This window comes from Rhinichthys klamathensis, unplaced genomic scaffold (genome assembly GCF_029890125.1).
Source record: "Rhinichthys klamathensis goyatoka isolate OS25496 unplaced genomic scaffold, OSU_Roscu_1.1 h1tg000011l_1, whole genome shotgun sequence".
Lineage (NCBI taxonomy): Eukaryota > Metazoa > Chordata > Actinopteri > Cypriniformes > Leuciscidae > Rhinichthys > Rhinichthys klamathensis.
This window is the reverse complement of record NW_026606564.1, coordinates 613,262-631,477: the sequence shown is the minus strand read 5'-3', so window position 1 is coordinate 631,477 and position 18,216 is coordinate 613,262. Positions and strand designations below refer to the sequence as shown.

The window sequence follows — 18,216 nt, the reverse complement described above, 5'->3', positions numbered from 1 at the left end:
ATTGGCTTCTACTTTGCCCACCGGGAGCTTCCTGTAACTAGTAATAGCTTTATAAGTGTGATAAATTACAAAAAAATTCGATTGCATGTGCTTATACATATGTAATTTCACTGTAATAACAACATCAAAGTTTGGGGTCAGTAAAAAAAAAAAAAAAAATCAATGAAATTAATACTTTTATTCAGCAAGGATATATTAAACTGATCAAAAGTGACAGTAAAGTACAAAAAAAAAAAAGCCATCATTTTGATATTTCAATTAATCAAAGAAATCCTGGGAGAAAATTATGGTTTCCACAAAAATATTCAACATTGATAATAATAATAAATGTTTCGTGAGCAGCAAATCGTCACATTAGGATGATTTCTGAAGGATCACAGGAATAAATTACATTTTTAAAACACATTAAAATAGAAAACAGTGAAAACATTGTAATACAATTTCACAATATTACTGGTTTACTATATTTTTTATCAAATAAATGCAGATTTGGTAAACATAAGAGTCTTCTTTCAAAAACTTTAAAAATCTTACCGACCCCAAACCTTTTTTTGTAACTAAATACTTTACAGCTTAGCAGAAGTACAAAAAAATTCTATCGACTATAGAAATTTCCATGATTTTTGTATTAATTTGCATAACATTTCCAACCAAAGTGCATTTTTTAATGACATGAGCGTGGGATGAAGGTGGGAACTCTGTGAAGAGGATTTCTACAAAGCAAAGAAAAGATTTTCAAGACAGTATTGCTATAGCTAACACCAAAATTATGTAATGGTCCAAACCGGTGTAGCCTTCAACTACTTTTCCTGTCATCTCGAAGTTGGTCAAACAAAGGAGAAGACTAACTTCATCTAATTTCTCTATATACCACTCCAAAGAGCCTTTTTCAAACACTCTTGGCAATTTAGGTCTTTTGTATTGACAGGACTGAAGCAATTTTAACTCGAGCAGGAAACAAATGTCCAAAGTTTTCTTTTCTCTTTGTGTTTATATTTAATGAACGGCCTACCAGCTCAACTTTAATGCACTGTGATCAAATAACCAACCAGAAACAAACACGACTCTCCTTCAATATAACTAGCTGTCATAGTGGAGCAACATTCCCCATAATGACACCAATTTTGGAGAGACTGTGACACTGTGTGTGAGATGGCATCTGAGGGAGCTGCCAACACGGCTATCAGGCTGTTGAGAGGCCCCGGCCGTGTTATTCTAGCGATTTCACTTCTATTACGCTGTCAGCACGTTTCCTTTCCTCAGGGGCTGGCATTCTGACTGACACAATGAAAACCCTTTCCAAGAATTACACTCCCTCCCTTCCCTCCCCCATCTACTGTTCTTCTCGCTGGACCGTAATTTCACTCGTTCTTTCAACTTCTGCCTCTGCCACTCAGACTTGATGCTTTTTAAATTGGTCTTTACATCATCTCTTTTATTCTACCTGACTTTACAAAAAAAAGACTGCGGGGGTACCATTGTACAGTGATGGTACTGGATAGTAATGCCGCTGTACTGTGATGTAGCTTTACCCTGAATTAGGGCTAGGCGATTCATTATTTTTCAGCTTCTGTTGCATCGTATTCCAGATATGTGTCAATATCAAGATTTCACTTTCACCTTTATTTTGATTTAATTTCGTAGTAATGTAAATAGTTACAGAATAAAAAAAAATATATATATATCATGTTATAATTTTATTATAATTGATATATTATTATATGGTTAGAAAAAAAGAGAGATGCTTTCAATATAAAAAGAGACCAGAAATATCATGTCCTTATTGTTATAGTCAGGTTTTAAAATATGTTTATTTAGATATTTAAATACATTTCAAATATATTTATATCTATAATATTTGATAACACCTTATTTTACAGTGTCCTTGTTACATGTATTTGCAGTAGTAATTACAGTAAAATATGCATAATTACATGCAACTAACTATAAACCAAACCCTAAAGTACATGTTAATTGATATTACTCAGTATTACTCATTATATAAATCATACTTAGAATGATTCTGAATTAAAAAAAAAAAAAAAAAGGTTTTAAGCACAAATATGTGCATATGTTTAGTTAACAAATGATGCCCATTTTTGCTATATTTCATCACAAGAAAAATCGCTGCAAATATACTGTCAATATTCAATAAAACACTCGCTCCGGTAAAGGCATATAATTACCACCATATTCATATACTATTATATTTACATATTCCATGATCTTCAGTTCAGAAATGCCATTGTACTTTTAAGTAAGTGTTTCCTTTCCATTAAATCCTATTCTTGTTCTTCCTATTTCCCTGCTTCCTCACCATCATAATCTCACAGTAGATGCTATTTTCTTTAAGTGACCCTTCGCATGTGGCAAATACTATCCAACACGCTCGTTGTCAAGACATGATAATAGGACCTGGTCTGGCCCCGTGCCCAGATGATTATCCGTGTGGCTCCAGCGGCTCAGGAACAGATGGACCTGTAGGCCAGCGAGACCCCTACCAGAGCCAACATGGCCACTGCGAAGCCCCTGACCCCTCAACACGCAGCACATCTGCTCCTACCCATGGGCTACGGCTCACAACGTGAAGACATTCAGAACTCATTTTCATTCATTAGCCCAAGTCAAGCCAGGTCATAGAAAGAAAAGCACTGTGCATGCTGGGAAAAAAAACGGTTAGATACAGACCATGTTAGTGACAATCATAAAGTGCTGCGGCTGTTTCTGACATGAACGATGCAACATAGTCAAAATCCAAATCAAATCTTTCCAAGATGAGCATTGTTATGACTACCTTTTCAATGTGTTGGCCCTGCAGCGACTCTCATATTCATATATCCATATGAACTCAAGACTGTCTGCACTGGAAGTGCTGAAGGGGCACAGACCAATCAGCAGGTTTAGATGAAACCCACAGGTAGTTTTGATTTCTGATGGCACTATCAACTTGATGTTAGATTCCAGCCACAGTAAAATGGTTAAATAACTATTAATTAAATATATATTTTTTTTATTTAAAAAAACATTACAAATCTTAATTATTCCAAACTTTTCACCCCAGTGTGTGTGTGTATATATATATATATATATCTGTAACTTTACTAATTCAACGATAAATTACTAAAATATATATATATATATAAGTATAAACAAATGTAATTTGTATACATAATGTATACTACTATTATTTATAATTTATATTATAAAATTGGTAATTTGTTATTATTTAATTTATAAAACTATATTGCAATGTATAAAATAAAAATAAATAAAAATAAATCAAACAAAAACTGATAAAATAAATAAATAAGGGATTTTTTAATTGAAAAAAAAAAACATAAAAAATCTTAATTATTCAAATTGTTTCACCCCAGAGTGTATATATACTAAAATGTATAAAAGAAAAAATCCATCAAAAAAAGAAAGAAACTAAAAATACATAAATAAATGAAGTTTTTTTATTTAAAAAACCATAAAAAATCGTAATTATTCCAAACTTTTCACCCCAGTGTGTGTGTGTGTATATATATATATATATATATATATATATATTTATAATTGGTAATTTTGTATTATTTAATTTATAAAAACTATACTAAAATGTATAATCGAAAAAAAAATCCATCAAATAAATCAAACAAAAACTGTAAATATAAATAAAGGAGGGAAGTCCATCAGCTGAAGTGAGAAGTGTGGTGTGTGGAATCGGCTATTTCCAGTGTAGACAGCTTTATTGACTGACTATAATGAGAATAATTTAGTATCGTCATGTCGTCAAAGTTGTAGCTGAACTCCCAACTGAGGGTCTGTGTAATATTTAGCTGTATTTACCACACGGATTATCCAGGCGGCCATGCTGTGGGGCTGCCTGCTCTTTGGCCCGTCCCAGCCCTCAGTCGGGTCAAGGGACCATGAGGGGGAGCTCGGTCTGCGGGAGGCGCTCCATGCTCCCTGAAGATGGGGTGGGTTAGAGAGAAAGAGGAGGAGGAGATGTGGGCGAGAACATGCAACAACTTAAATACAGCCAGCAAAGAAACATACAGATACATGCATGTACGAAGTACGAACAGACATGGTTAACAGAGAATGTGACATATTAGAGCTGTAAATGAACAACAAAAAATGACATTTAAGACAAAGCATTTCCTGAAAAAAATACATCTGATTAAATTGCTCTCAAGCATGCAAACAAAAAACGTCCTTTTAATTAAAAGTATTGCTTCTAGGGCAAGACTGTTTTCTGAAAGACTGCATGCGCAAATGATGGAAAGGACCAGCGAAACAGAATCCTCTGCTCTAGGAAGATGAGACGTGTTTTCTTTAAATGTCATCAGTGCCTTAACAGACGGTCAAGGTCAAGTGTGTCCAAACACAGTCTTTGTGCCTCAAAAGTTTGGGGTCAGTAAAAATGTTTAAATGTTACAAAAATAAATGCTATTGCTTTGAACTTTCTATCCATTTTAGACTCCTGGAATCCACATATTTTTCAACATTGATAATAAATGTTTCTTCTATCAAATCATCATCTTAGAATGATTTCTGAAGGATCATGTGACACTGAAGACTGGAGTAATGATGCTGAAAATTCAGCTTTAATTACAGGAATAAATTATATTCAAATAGAAAATAGTTATTTTAAATTTCAATTATTTTTTTAACTGTATTTTAAATGCAGCATTGGTGAGCAAATAAGACTTGTCACTTTTGATCAATTTATTAAATATATAATGTATAATGAAATAAATAACAAATCAAAGTATTAATTTCTTTCAAAAAATTTACTGACCTTAATCTTTTTGAATGGTAGACAGTGTATATCTTTTTATTGTCTTTATTTCCTTTATTGCTTGTAATTTTCTACTTTTTTATTTTATTACTGTCTTAGAAATTACTCTTAATTTACATAATTTACTCTTGATTTAATTACTCTTCACTCATAGATGAATTATTTATATGTAATAATATTTAATTGTCTATATACACACATACACATTTAATATTTAATTAATAATTAATTAATATTAATATTTAGTATTTTTGAATAAAGGTGAGTTGCATTTCGCATTAAAGCACTGGAATGACTTTCACTTTTCTCGCTGTCAATAGACCATTCGTCTGCGATTCGTTTCACTTTTGCTTGCGAACAGGCCTTTACTGTTATAGAGAGGCCTGGCATCAGAATGCCTGTGCTACCTTTGTTGCCATGACAACAGAGACACTCTCCGTCTTGTTTACAAACGCATGTGATTATGCCAGAACGACAACACATGACTCGAGCACACAAAGGGTGCAAAAGAGCAGGCCTCTTACAGCCGCCTAATTCCTCTAATTAATCCGTTTGTGACTATAAAGTTAATTAATACTTAGCGATCATCCGGAAATCACGATGATGGCTGTGACTTAAGACTTGCTCAATTAAAACGTAAAGCTGCCTGAAGTGAAATCAACACGTCCGTTTTTAAACAAATATGCAAATGCGTGTATACGCTTGTTGGAATGTAGTTGCTCTGAGGAGCATTCTGGGTGCATCTTTCTCCATGTCTGTCAGGAGAAACGCTGCCTTGTTAGGAAGTATACGTCGGAAGGTTTACAGGAAAACACAATCATAAACAGGATGTGATGCATGAATGATGATCTGATGGCTGAGTATGACATGTATGTGAGAGGTCTGATGCTGAGATAATTCCCTTTGAATTGATATTTGAAGCCTGTGTCATATCTCATAAAATGTTCAATTTATCACACATATTGTCTATAATCAGGCTTACAACCACAGAAGTTCACATTTCCCCATGAGCTGCCTGTTGTTATTGCGTTCCAGCACAAAATTAAACTTTTACATTCACAAATCACCAATATTTCCAGTAGAGAGCATATCTGAGTGTTTAGACTTAAACATGTCGAAACATGCTAAAGAGTAAAACATGAAACGGCTAATCACAATTGTGAGGTGTAGTGTAACAATTACAAGCGATGGTCACAATTATGAAAAAATATGCAATTGTGAAACAATTATGTGAAATAGCTTCACAATTGTGGGATATATTGTGAGATAGTCACGCTTAAAAGAAATAAAGTCTCAAATGTGAGATACCATATCATATTCACAATTACAAGAAATAACATTGCAATTACGAGAAATAATCACAAATGTGAGATATATTGTCTCAATTACAGGGAAACAAATCGCAATTGTGAGATACAACGTCATATTGAGATAAAAGTCGCAATTACGAGACATAACGTAGCAATTATGAGAAATAAAGTCACATTTGTAAGATATATGGTCCCAATTACAGGAAAAAAATCATAATTGTGAGATACAACGTCATATTGAGATAAAAGTCGCAATTATGAGAAATAACGTAGCAATTATGAGAAATAAAGTCACAATTGTAAGATATATGGTCCCAATTACAGGAAAAAAATCATAATTGTGAGATACAACGTCATATTAAGATAAAAGTCGCAATTATGAGAAATAACGTAGCAATTATGAGAAATAAAGTCACAATTGTAAGATATATGGTCCCAATTACAGGAAAAAATTCATAATTGTGAGATACAACGTCATATTGAGATAAAAGTCGCAATTATGAGAAATAACGTAGCAATTATGAGAAATAAAGTCACAATTGTAAGATATATGGTCCCAATTACAGGAAAAAAATCATAATTGTGAGATACAACGTCATATTAAGATAAAAGTCGCAATTATGAGAAATAACGTAGCAATTATGAGAAATAAAGTCACAATTGTAAGATATATGGTCCCAATTACAGGAAAAAATTCATAATTGTGAGATACAACGTCATATTGAGATAAAAGTCGCAATTATGAGAAATAACGTAGCAATTATGAGAAATAAAGTCACAATTGTAAGATATATGGTGCCAATTACAGGAAAAAATTCAAAATTGTGAGATACAACGTCATATTGACTGTAAGATCGCAATTATAAGAAATAACGCTACAGTTACGAGAGTTATAACTACGAGAAATACTTTTGCAATTGTGAGATATAAAATCAAATGATAAGTTATAAACATTTCATGAGATATAAAGTCACATTACTGGATATACAGTCACAATTACAAGAAATTAAGTCGCAGTTGTGGCTTCGGTTTTATTTGCTGTCGAGATCACAAATAACGAATCAGAATCGGACACGGCAAAAACATTGAACTGAACCGAACTGTTGAATTGAACCGAACTGAATTGAATTGAACCGAACTGAATTTAATTGTCTGTTTGAACAGAACCTTATGCTTATTAATGAATCTACAAAAAAAAGAAAAGAATCTGCAGTTAATGAATTGATCATAAAGTATATGACTGACCTGCTTGACTCTGGGCCTTCCAGGTGAGAACTTTCTCTTAGAGATGGCCGGCTTGCCCATGCCGATTTTTGGAGTGAATGGTATGAAGGTGGATGAAGGCACATTGCTAATGGCTTCTCCTGAGACAGCCTGGACCAGGGCATGGAGCTGGGACGCCCCCTGCCCAACCGAGGGCAACCCCTCAGGCTGCCTGCATGGAGTTTGCTGTAAAGACGTCCTCTCCTCCACCAGTGAGCTCAGCTTGGCCAAACATCGCTGATCAACATCCATAGAGATGTCCATTTCCTCCGTGCGCCTCTCAGGAATGATGTCGTGCTGCCGCAACATTACATCCATTTCCTCCTGGCTCTGAACTACTGGCGTAGTCTTATCAGCACTGACCTCAGGCTCTACAGTAACTCCATGCGCCTTTGAGGAAGGTTCCTCTGTGAAGGAAACCTCCATGGGTTCTTCCTCATGGGAAGTACAGGCTGGAGTTGGCTCTTTGGTGGGTGATAGGTTGGATTTCTGCTCCTCCAGGCAGGGCTTGCTGTCATCCTCACTTTTGGAAATGTTTTCCGTGAGCGTAGCTGAAGTCTCTGGAAGCTCCTCTGTTTCAAAGGACGTCACAAGCTGCTGGACCGTGGACGTCTCTGGAGCCGAATCCAGTTTCTGCTCGTGCGGCTCTGAATCTTCAGGATCTTGTGTCTTTTGAGGAGATGTAACTGCAACATGGAACATTCAAAAATCAACATTCATAAAAATGACTTACAAAGATTTACAAAAATACACAGGGATTTTCCACTGCGGGTCACAAGGTAAAATTGAACCATAATGTTATTTTTATAACAATACTGACCATATTGTTAGAATTACATTAAGAAGCAGGCTGTTTGAGCTTATTTTAGAGCTGAAATATTTATGGTATAGAACTGATGCAGAACTAATGGTATATAATGAATGCAGCTTTAATGACAGATTCAAATAAAATATTAATTGAGAGAGTTAATGGATTATTTGTACATTAGACATGTAAAAATGGTCTTGTAAATGTAACCTGGTAAATAGAAATGGTAATAAAAAATAAAAAAAGAAGGAAAAGAAACGAAATGGCGACCTTATACGTTTGGTCAGATACAATAAAATGTATTTTGTTGGCATGTGAAAGCAAAGTGGACTATTTAGCATTAGAGAAAATGTTATGCATTTAAAATACATGCAATTAAAATGATGTTAATGTTCCATTAAATCAACCTTAAATTAAATGTACATTTATTTATTCAGGAGATGTGTTTATCCAAAGTGGAAAAACACAAGCAATTTACCATACAGGAGCCATTAAAAACATACGAATTGTAATACTAAAGCAGGGCAGTACACAGCTAGAGATTTGTTTTCTTTCCAATTTAAAATGTATTTGTAATTGTTTATATATGTATTTGTAATTTATTCATTGTTATAGACTACTTGAACCAAACAAAGGAAGAACGTTTTTCTTCATAATCTTCATCAAAATGTATATTTATCAACCATTCTGATATGCAACATCCACTTTTCACGACCGAATCGCAATGTACAAAATCACATCCGTCCGATTACATTTTCTCTCGGTGAATATCCTGCCCTGAATATGTCAGATTACATAAATACAATGGGATGTGAATGCTGTTTTATGCTGACTTCAATTTTTATTTCAGAATTTATGGTTATGGACTAGTTAATTGCTTGTGGAAGACGAGTGTCTTCGGATGTTATCATCAAATGTTCATTTAACTGTCAAAGGATTTTTTAATATTTCAACAAATTCATTCTCAACCACTTGTTTTGAATAACTAACATGTACAGGATTCTTGGTTATGGTTAAGATAAGGACATCTTCAATAATATTAAATGTATGTATGTATCACTGAAAGCAAACAGAGTAGATGAAGTACCTGAAGTCCTTTCATTTTCTGTGCTCTGGTGTGAGGTCTCGCTGGACTCTGGCTTGGCTAAATCGCCACTAGCGTCTGCACCAATTTCTAGAGGAGGGGGGGGAAAAAATCAATAGAGTAACCCGACTTATGTTATGTAATACAAACTGCTCTAAGCACTAGTGGAAATAATTACAGGACTGGAAAAACAACTCAACAGGATGGGAAAGTGTGAACGCAGGCACATATGGCATGTGTGTTTTTCAGAAAACACTGTGCTCAAGAGAATACAATGGCTTTGAGCAGTGCACAAATACTGACGGTAATCTTCGCCTCCTATTAGGACAATTTATCCAGTGTCTCCTTAGATACACGCTGCACGTTTGATTTGTGCCTCTGACTACACTATAGCATGCTTTATTGTCCTCTTACTGTCTATAACATTGCTCTCTTCTGTTCAATGTATGTCTGGAACAACGCATTTCCATCTCAGGCACTTTAAGTCATTGATCCTGAGGGCCTTATCAGATCAATCACCTCATATCTCCACTAGGAACAGATAACCAGCCATTACAGTAATCACATAATCACAGAAGACTAAATGACTATTGTGCGGAGCGGCTGACATTAGCCGAGCACCATCTGAAGTAATTAGAGGGCAGGTTTCTTTCTAATCAGAAGAGCAGTAGATAGATCATGATTCTGATCTGGACATGTGACTGCTCTAATAGAGAGAAGATACAGGCTTACAATGATGACTCATGCTTTCGGTAATTCAGCACATCTTTTAATTACGGGAAGAAGTGATACTTAATACTTATGGGTTGTTATGTCAGATGAAGTCGGTTCTGGGTAATAGATGACACCGGTTATACACCCAATTCATTCAATGTCAATGTCAATGTCAAGTTAAAGGGCCATTTCATGTATTTTTCTTGAGTTAGAAATTCACAATAGGTACCATATAGGTTAATGACCGATTTTAGAATTGTTTTTAATTTATTGGCATCAGACATTATTGGATATTTAATTGATAATTTCCTCTATTTTTACATTTAGATTGCCTGTACCATTCATCCATCATACCCTTTAAGTTTGTCTTTAAAAACCTTAAATAAGAAAGCTGTTAAAATTGTAATTAATTAGTTAATTAAACAATTACTAAATAAACTGTAACGTTTATTTCATGGAAGGTTTGCTTCTGACATCTCTTATTCTGCTATAAGTCTCTCATTCATAATTCATTAGGCACATATGGGGACTTTCTCTGATGGGTGAACACTGCTAGATCACGACATGTAACGTAATTCAATGTAATGTAATGTAATGGAGAGAGAGAGAGAGAGAGAGAGAGAGAGAGAGAGAGAGAGAGAGAGAGAGAGAGAGAGAGAGAGAGAGAGAGAGAGAGAGAGAGAGAGAGAGAGAGAGAGAGAGAGAAGCAGAGTAAAAGCTAAAGAGAATGAAGAGTCACACTGGACCAAGAGCCATTGGGCATCATCTACAGAGGTGAACAAGGTTAACTCTATGCTGTAAACAAGCCACTCTAAAATCAATGTGAGGGTCAAAGGCCAATGAGCAGAAGCCTTGAAGTCTTTAAAAAACTAGTTGCGGTAAAGGCATCATCTTCATCCAGCATCATCCACACCACCACCACCTATGGCCACGTAACAAATTGAAAAATACCCCCAAAATTTAAAAATATTATTATATTATATAATATTTATAATATTATATTATATATCATAAAGTAGATGGGCGATAAATCGATATCGAAATGTATCAACAAAAATAAATTTGATAAACATTTGATAAAAGATGAAACTAACAACTAACAAACCACCAAAATAAAAGTTTGGTTTAGTTCGAAGAAATTATAACAGAAATAAATTACTATTGTATAGTAAAATGTTCTCAAAGTAAAAATAATAATTTTCAATGTAGTAATCTTTAAATATATTGTATTATTATTTTTTAAGGATTATCATAAAATTAAGATATTTTTATTTTATACATGTTTTATGTCTGTATTATATCATTAATACAGTATGTCATTATGTCAGTATATAAGTTCTGTTGTGCAGCACTGTATTTGACAAAATAATTTTTTTTTAAATTAATTGTTATATTTTCATTTGACTACATTTTTAAAAGATTGATTAAAATCTTAAAGTTTTATGAATTCATTTTATTAGACACCATTTCTGATGATACATTTGTATTAAATCAGTAAACATAGAATTCATGGCCCGGTTTTACAGACAGGGCTTAGATTAAGTCAGGATTAGGCCTTAGCTCAATTAGGGCATTTAAGTAGCTTTTTATAAACGTGCCTTAGAAAAAATCATTACTGTGCATCTTAAGACAAAACAAAGGTACAGACATATACATCAGATAAGTTATGGCAAGTTGTTTTCAGATAAAACAGCTCAAACATACATTTTAGTCTGGGACTAGGCTTTGTCTGTGAAAACGGGGGCATGAGAAATAAAACAGAAAACACAGAATTTAGCAAGAAATAAAAGGGATTTCATATGGCCCAAAACGCCGAGCCTGACTATAAAGTTTGGTCTGTCTGAGTGGTGTAAAAAGCCATCATCTGAAGCCGAAAGTCTATTTGAAAAGGGGCTCTGCTGTTCATTTGATATGAACTGCAATGCAAGTAGCATGTACTGTATGTTAACCCTCTGGGGACGGCAAACGCACCGGTGCGTTTTGGCAGATTTTTTTCACATAGCAGAAAAAATAGAGTTAAACTACTCCATCATTTCTGGTCATACAGAGTTAAGACATATTAAAAAATAAACTGTTAAATGTCTACTTTTTATGTGCCCACCTACAATCGAAATAAAATATTGTGCTTGTAAAATAAAGAAAATAAACAGGGTGTGCGTTCTGCCTCTCCATGTCCGTGAACTTTTTTTCTGGAGCACGTCTCTAAACTTAAACAAAACTCAGCTAATACTATTCACCCAGACATGAGCAATATATGTTTATGATCATTTAAGTTTGTACTTTTAAATTATCTAATTTAAAACTAAAATAAATATTCTCTGTTTATGAAATCTATATAAAAAGAGAGAGGTGTTAGCCGTTCTCATTATCGTTCTCGCATCTCATTATTCCGCTAATGTGACACGCCCATGGAGAGCGTGCGTTATTCAAACGCTAATGACCTGAAGCAACACATTGAGGCGTCTAAACGCCCACATAAACTCGGTAAACACACTATATTTAGTCAGATTAATGTACTGTCGTCTTGCGCGGCTGTGAGGAATAATCCTGGGACATTTACCTACCTCAGAACAAGTGCTGGTTTATTTTCACTTCGAGGAGCGAGCTGAGTTGTAAGTGTTTTTATTCTTGTGCTTTGTTCTAATCGCGATATATAATAACGTTAGTGTCTGTAAACGCAAAAATAGCCTACTGTTTAAATTTGAATCATGTTTATGTGTGTGTGTTTGTGACTAGTTTTGGATAGATTATAAAGTTTTAACTCTAAAATAGACATCAAATAAGCTTTTGTTAGCAGTTTCTGCTCATATGTTAAATATATAGTATGTTTTGTCAATAAACTAATCAACTAAGATGTTATAGTGTTTGTTCCAATGCAAGCTATATCAAAATAATGAATCCTTAACTTTAAAAATATGTATGATAAAATGTATTGGCCTACTAAGACATTTATGGAAAAAGACAATTTTCTTTTCAAGATGTTTCCAACTCTAACTTTGAACCAATTCTGTAGAATGGCCCATATAACCTATTTGAACAGGATTTGTTTCCAGGTATGACTAAAAATGTATATATATATATTAGTGCTGGGCCGTTATCGGCGTTAACGTGCTGCGTTAACGTGAGACTCTTATCGGGCGATAAAAAAAATATCGCCGTTAATCAAAGTTGGGTTGGGATCATAAATAGCTTTTTCGAATATCGTTATATTTTCGCGCAATTCTAATGTGTAGTATGACGCCGCGCCTACTGTCACAGATCGCGCAGTAGGGTATTTTCCTGTCAGGGACACAAGGTGTACTTTTACTTTGTTACGTTGGGCGTCGTTCCTCTCGTTACTTTATTTTAATGCAATACGTTGTTAAATGAGTTTATTCCAAGCGCGCTGTGTCCTTTGTATGGGCATGAGCGATGCTCATTTACAAATGAATCACTCTTTTGAGTCGATTCTGTTCAAAGACTTCATCAAACAAGTTGTCAGATGATCTGTCTAAATCGGTTCGCGAATCAGTTGATCTGTTCAGTTCCTCGCGCACTGAATCGTCTGAAGCGCTTTCAATTCACACTCGGAGTCGAAACAGGAAGATTTAAGAGCATCAAGAGCGTTGGATGAAGTGGTCGATCTACAGTCTAGTCTAGTGAATGCAAAACTGCAAATGCATCATATTTTTGCCAGCGATGAAGATCTTTATTAGTTGAACATCTTCGTAAGCTGTCTGTGAATGAATGATTCCACAGGACGATACATTCGATTTCATTTCATTCAGGTAATACATTGTGTGTGTATTGCGCGTGTATTGCGCAGTGGCATAATCACACGAATAGTTTACATTGATTGAAACTAATTTGTTTAAAAATGAGGCTATTGCAGTAACAAGACAGGTTCACATAAAATTCTTATGACATATGATGACATTATTTTTTGATCTAACGAGCATTGGCGATGCAAAAACGGACTGTCGTGCGTATTGTTTTTTTTCTTCTTCCAATTAGCCTACTATGTTAAAAAAAAGGACGAAAACATGTTACTTGTTCAATTAATAAACAGTTTGTTTGATGACAGATCGCTAAAGATGAAATTGGCCTCCCTTTCTGTCATTGCAGTTTTTGTGTGTGTTTTTTTTTAACGATATTCGACTTTTGCTCCTCGATTGTCGAATGGCATTTTTGGCAGAAATGCACATCCCTACGCGAGGCAAACTATTCTCAAAGACTTACTTTTAGTCATTATTTGGGTAGCACACATATTCTGAATGCCTTCGGGAGAATTCAAATGAGCCATTTTAATCTAGATTAATCTAGATTAATTTCAATATTAATCTAGATTAATCTAGATTAAAAAAATTAATCTATGCCCACCTCTAATATATATATATATATATGTATGTATGTATGTATTATGTGTGTGTGTGTATATTGTCCTTGCATTCTTTCTTGTGTGACACACCTGAATGAAAGGCTCATTAATATGCAGGTCTTTGTCTTCTCAACCACCTAATTATTCACAATGGGGTTGGGCCGTTCAAAAAATGTTTTTCACAATTTAAAATAATCTATTGTGTTATGTGAATAATTAGACAGGATGATTTTCAGATCATTTTGAAGCAAAAACTCTAGGCCACAACTTCCATTAGTCAAAAGTCTTGTGGACACATATTTAGTATGTGTTTTGTGGCTTTATTTCAGAAACTTTAATTTTTAGTTTTTTTCAATAACCATGCATAAAGAATATTCTCTCAAAAATACAAACATGTACATACATGTTGCTCACATATTATGGTAGCCCTGTTTGTGCTAAATAGAGTGTAATTTCACCTGTGCCATTAATATGTTTATAAGCAACTGAAAAAAGCACATATGTCAGTGCATGTCAAAACATCTCAAGGACCCCAAAAACACCTTGGTCCCCAGAGGGTTAAGTTTAAGAGAGAAAAAAAGCCAAATACTTTAATAGCATGGTGCAACTGGTACCCTTCCTCAAAATTAGTTATCTAGATATATTGTTAAACAGCTGCCACTAGTCCTCATTCTGGCACTAAGGGTGCTTTCACACCTGCCTTGTTTAGTTCGGTTGAATCGCACTAGAGTTCGTTTTCCGAATTGGTGCGGTTCGTTTGGGTAGGTGTGAAAGCAGCAATCGCACTCGGGTGCGCACCAAAAGCGGACCAAACAAGCGTACCGAGACCTCCTCGAAGAGGTGGTCTCGGTACGCTTTCAAACGAACTCTGGAGCGGTTCGTTTGTGGTGAGAACGTGATCCGAACTCGAACAGACCCAACTGTCAGAGAACTGCGTATTTTTGGACTAAACCAGCTGCCGTAGTCAGCCGCGCTGTGTTTTATGGGATGAGGAATAATGTTTGTTGACATTTTGCACTAGCATGCAGCTCGCGGACAAACGTGGAGTTCTGAGGAGGTGCGACTTCGCCGCGTGCAGTGCATTAAAACATTTTGTTCAAGCCGCATCCTCGATTCATTATGAAATGTAATTGTTTGCCTAAAGTAATATACTATGACCAGGGATACTATCAGCCCACGCAGTCGTAGACTCTCCATAGTCAAACGCTGTCTGCCGGATTTTCCTCCTCTTTGTTTACTTCCGGGAGCTCTGGAATTTTCCCGCACGTTGATTCTGACCAATCGAAGTGCAGTTACCTCTGGCCAACGAGTGATGTGGATGTTGTCACGTGACTGCATTTTGGTTCGTTTCATCAACTCATCATCTGATTCGGACCAGAGCAATCAGTGTGGTGTGAAAAGGAACCAAAACGCCTGAAAATGATACAAAGTATCATTTTTCGCCCTTAGTCCGGACCAAATGAACCGAACTACAGGTGTGAAAGCACCCTAAGGCTGATGATGGAACCATACTGCGGCTCTAACCCAAATAATGCATTAAAGGGACCTGCTTGGGCACAGGGTGAAATCAAACTTGGATTTGGACCAAGTCTTTATGCTTTATATCACCACCTGTCCGAATTATTTTTTCCACTATTCCACCATTTCAAAGTACAGCTACAACACACAGCATTATACAAGCACACATGTTCAGGTCGCCCTGTGGTACCCTAAATAACCATGAATCCAGCGTGGGATGAGGCCAGATCTCTCACCTCTACACCTAGAGATTTGCACCAGGACGAATAATGCTGTAAAAGGCCCGTGGGCAGCTGCTCTCCTAAAGGTTGAGGAATTGAGTTACTGACACTGTGCTGAGCATTTGTACAGTGACAGCGGGGTGTTAATGTACCGCACACCAAAAGCGGGTTAAACGCAAAGCTGTGATGGAATATTACACATGGAGGAGATTGGCAGGAAAGTAAAACTTCCTGCCGGTCTGTAAAGTGTGACGGTCTTCAGTATATAGGTGGAAAATTGAATTGCGTGCCACGGAAGACATACGGGTTTGGAACGTGATGACATGACTGTCATTTTTTATTTAATAATGGGCTATTTCAATGAACCACTATAGACTTTATCCAGATATCTGAAAGCACATAAGCAGAAAATATCACATAAGCAATTCTTTCATGGAGTCTAAGCCTTCCCCAGGCAAAGTAGGCCCAGGCAAGTTTCAAATACCCCTTTCCTCAAGACCAGTCCAGACTAATCCAGACAGATCTGAGGCATGTGGGCCTATGGGATGCTTTGGTCTACTCTTCCACTTCAGCAACTTCTGGCCTGAAGGACTGGGGTGCTTCAAAGAGCAAGCTCAGTCCTCAAGTTTCAAAGACTCCCAGCTGAACTCACAGTTACTGGACCACTGTGGAAGTAAGTGAACGGTAAAAAGACAACACCAAGCCAATAAGACACTAAAATCGAATAAAAACTTTAAAGATTCCATTCCAACACCACAAAAAGTTTCTCAGAAACCAAGCCAATAAAAATCCTTTACAAAAACGATTCATTTAAATGATTCATGCTAAGGCTAAAAACTGGATTTGTTGGGCCATTCAAAAAGAGGTAATAAAGCAGCCAATCTGTAAATTTAAACAACACATTCTCAAGGAAAAAATTTGTACAAATGCTATCACTGGGGCAGTACTCTATCAAAAGTTATTAAAATATACTATTTAGGCACTAATGTTATCGATTTGACTGCACTGACGCTATCGGATGAGAACCATGGTCGGGAACCTTTTTTGACTGTGTGTATTTGACCGTTTAAGCATGCAACCGAAGACTTGACTTGTATACTTTAGGGCAAGGGTGTCTAATCCTGCTCCTGGAGGGCCACCATCCAGCAAAGCTTATCTCTAAACCCAATTAATCACAGCTGAATCAGCTAATCAATGCCTCCAGGAATACTAGAAACGTCCAGGCAAATGTGTTGGAGGTAAACTACAGGAAAGTGGCAGGAAAGAGAATGATAACTGCAAGCCTTACCAATGCTCATTACATCAAGACACTAAAGTTGGTCTCACCCGTCATTTGTTTTTCATCCATTTGCTTCTCTTCACTCGGCACCTCGCTGACAGGCTGATGAGGTTCTACGTCTTGAACTTTGGCAGGCTCAGGATCGTTGTTTGATGGAACTAGCTGTGCGTCTTCTTCAACGTCCACATGTGATTGAGTCTCCGCCTGGTTTCCTTCTGCATCCGTGCGCACAGGATCTGATTCAAAGCCGGCGTTTCTACAGCTGGAACATATGTGATCTTCTTTGGGCTGGGCATTTGCGTGACCTTCACCTGGTCGCTCACACTCTGGGTGGAACCACCTGAAAAAAAAGAGGGAGCCAATGATTCACATTTTCACTGCATCCAAAATCAGGTTCCAGATATGGAAAATGTTTGGATCTGCTTAAAGCAGGGGTGTCCAAACCTGCTCCTGGAGGGCCGCTGTTCTGCAGAGTTTAGCTCCAACCCCAATTAAATATACCCGAACTAGCTAATCAAGGTCTTCCTAGGCACACTAGAAACTTGGAGCTAAACACCTCAGGACAGTGGCTCTCCAGGTGGACACCATTGGCTTAAAGGTATATTGAACCATCCTGTTCCAGAGTACAGATCTTTAAAGTAAATGTACCTTTTGCACTGATGGCAAGAAAGCAGGTCTTTGTGGGCTTCGGGATCTACGTCGCTGGGACATGAGCAGGGGAGGGTAGTGTCCTGTTGATCACCACAGTTTTGGCACAGTAGGCTGTTGTGGTGCCATTGTTCACTGCTCCGGGTGCCACACTCAACACACATCCGGCAGTTCTACAAAGCACACAGCTATGATTAGCTATACTGCATTAAAGAAATGGGACATATT

At 36.3% G+C, this 18,216-nt stretch overlaps 1 protein-coding gene across 6 annotated transcripts in view; it reads right to left on the bottom strand.

Annotated features, from left to right (window-relative positions):
* Window positions 1-18,216, bottom strand: part of kmt2cb (lysine (K)-specific methyltransferase 2Cb) — a 108,764-nt gene that overhangs the window by 48,721 nt on the left and 41,827 nt on the right. For all 6 annotated transcript variants that reach the window (XM_056263010.1, XM_056263035.1, XM_056262996.1 and 3 more), the window contains exons 11-15: window positions 17,989-18,161; window positions 17,388-17,680; window positions 9,255-9,341; window positions 7,342-8,045; window positions 3,832-3,951 (exon numbers count right to left, since the gene is read on the bottom strand). In XM_056263010.1, coding sequence (XP_056118985.1) covers window positions 3,832-3,951; window positions 7,342-8,045; window positions 9,255-9,341; window positions 17,388-17,680; window positions 17,989-18,161 — 1,377 coding nt within the window. The remainder of the gene's footprint in view (window positions 1-3,831; window positions 3,952-7,341; window positions 8,046-9,254; window positions 9,342-17,387; window positions 17,681-17,988; window positions 18,162-18,216) is intronic.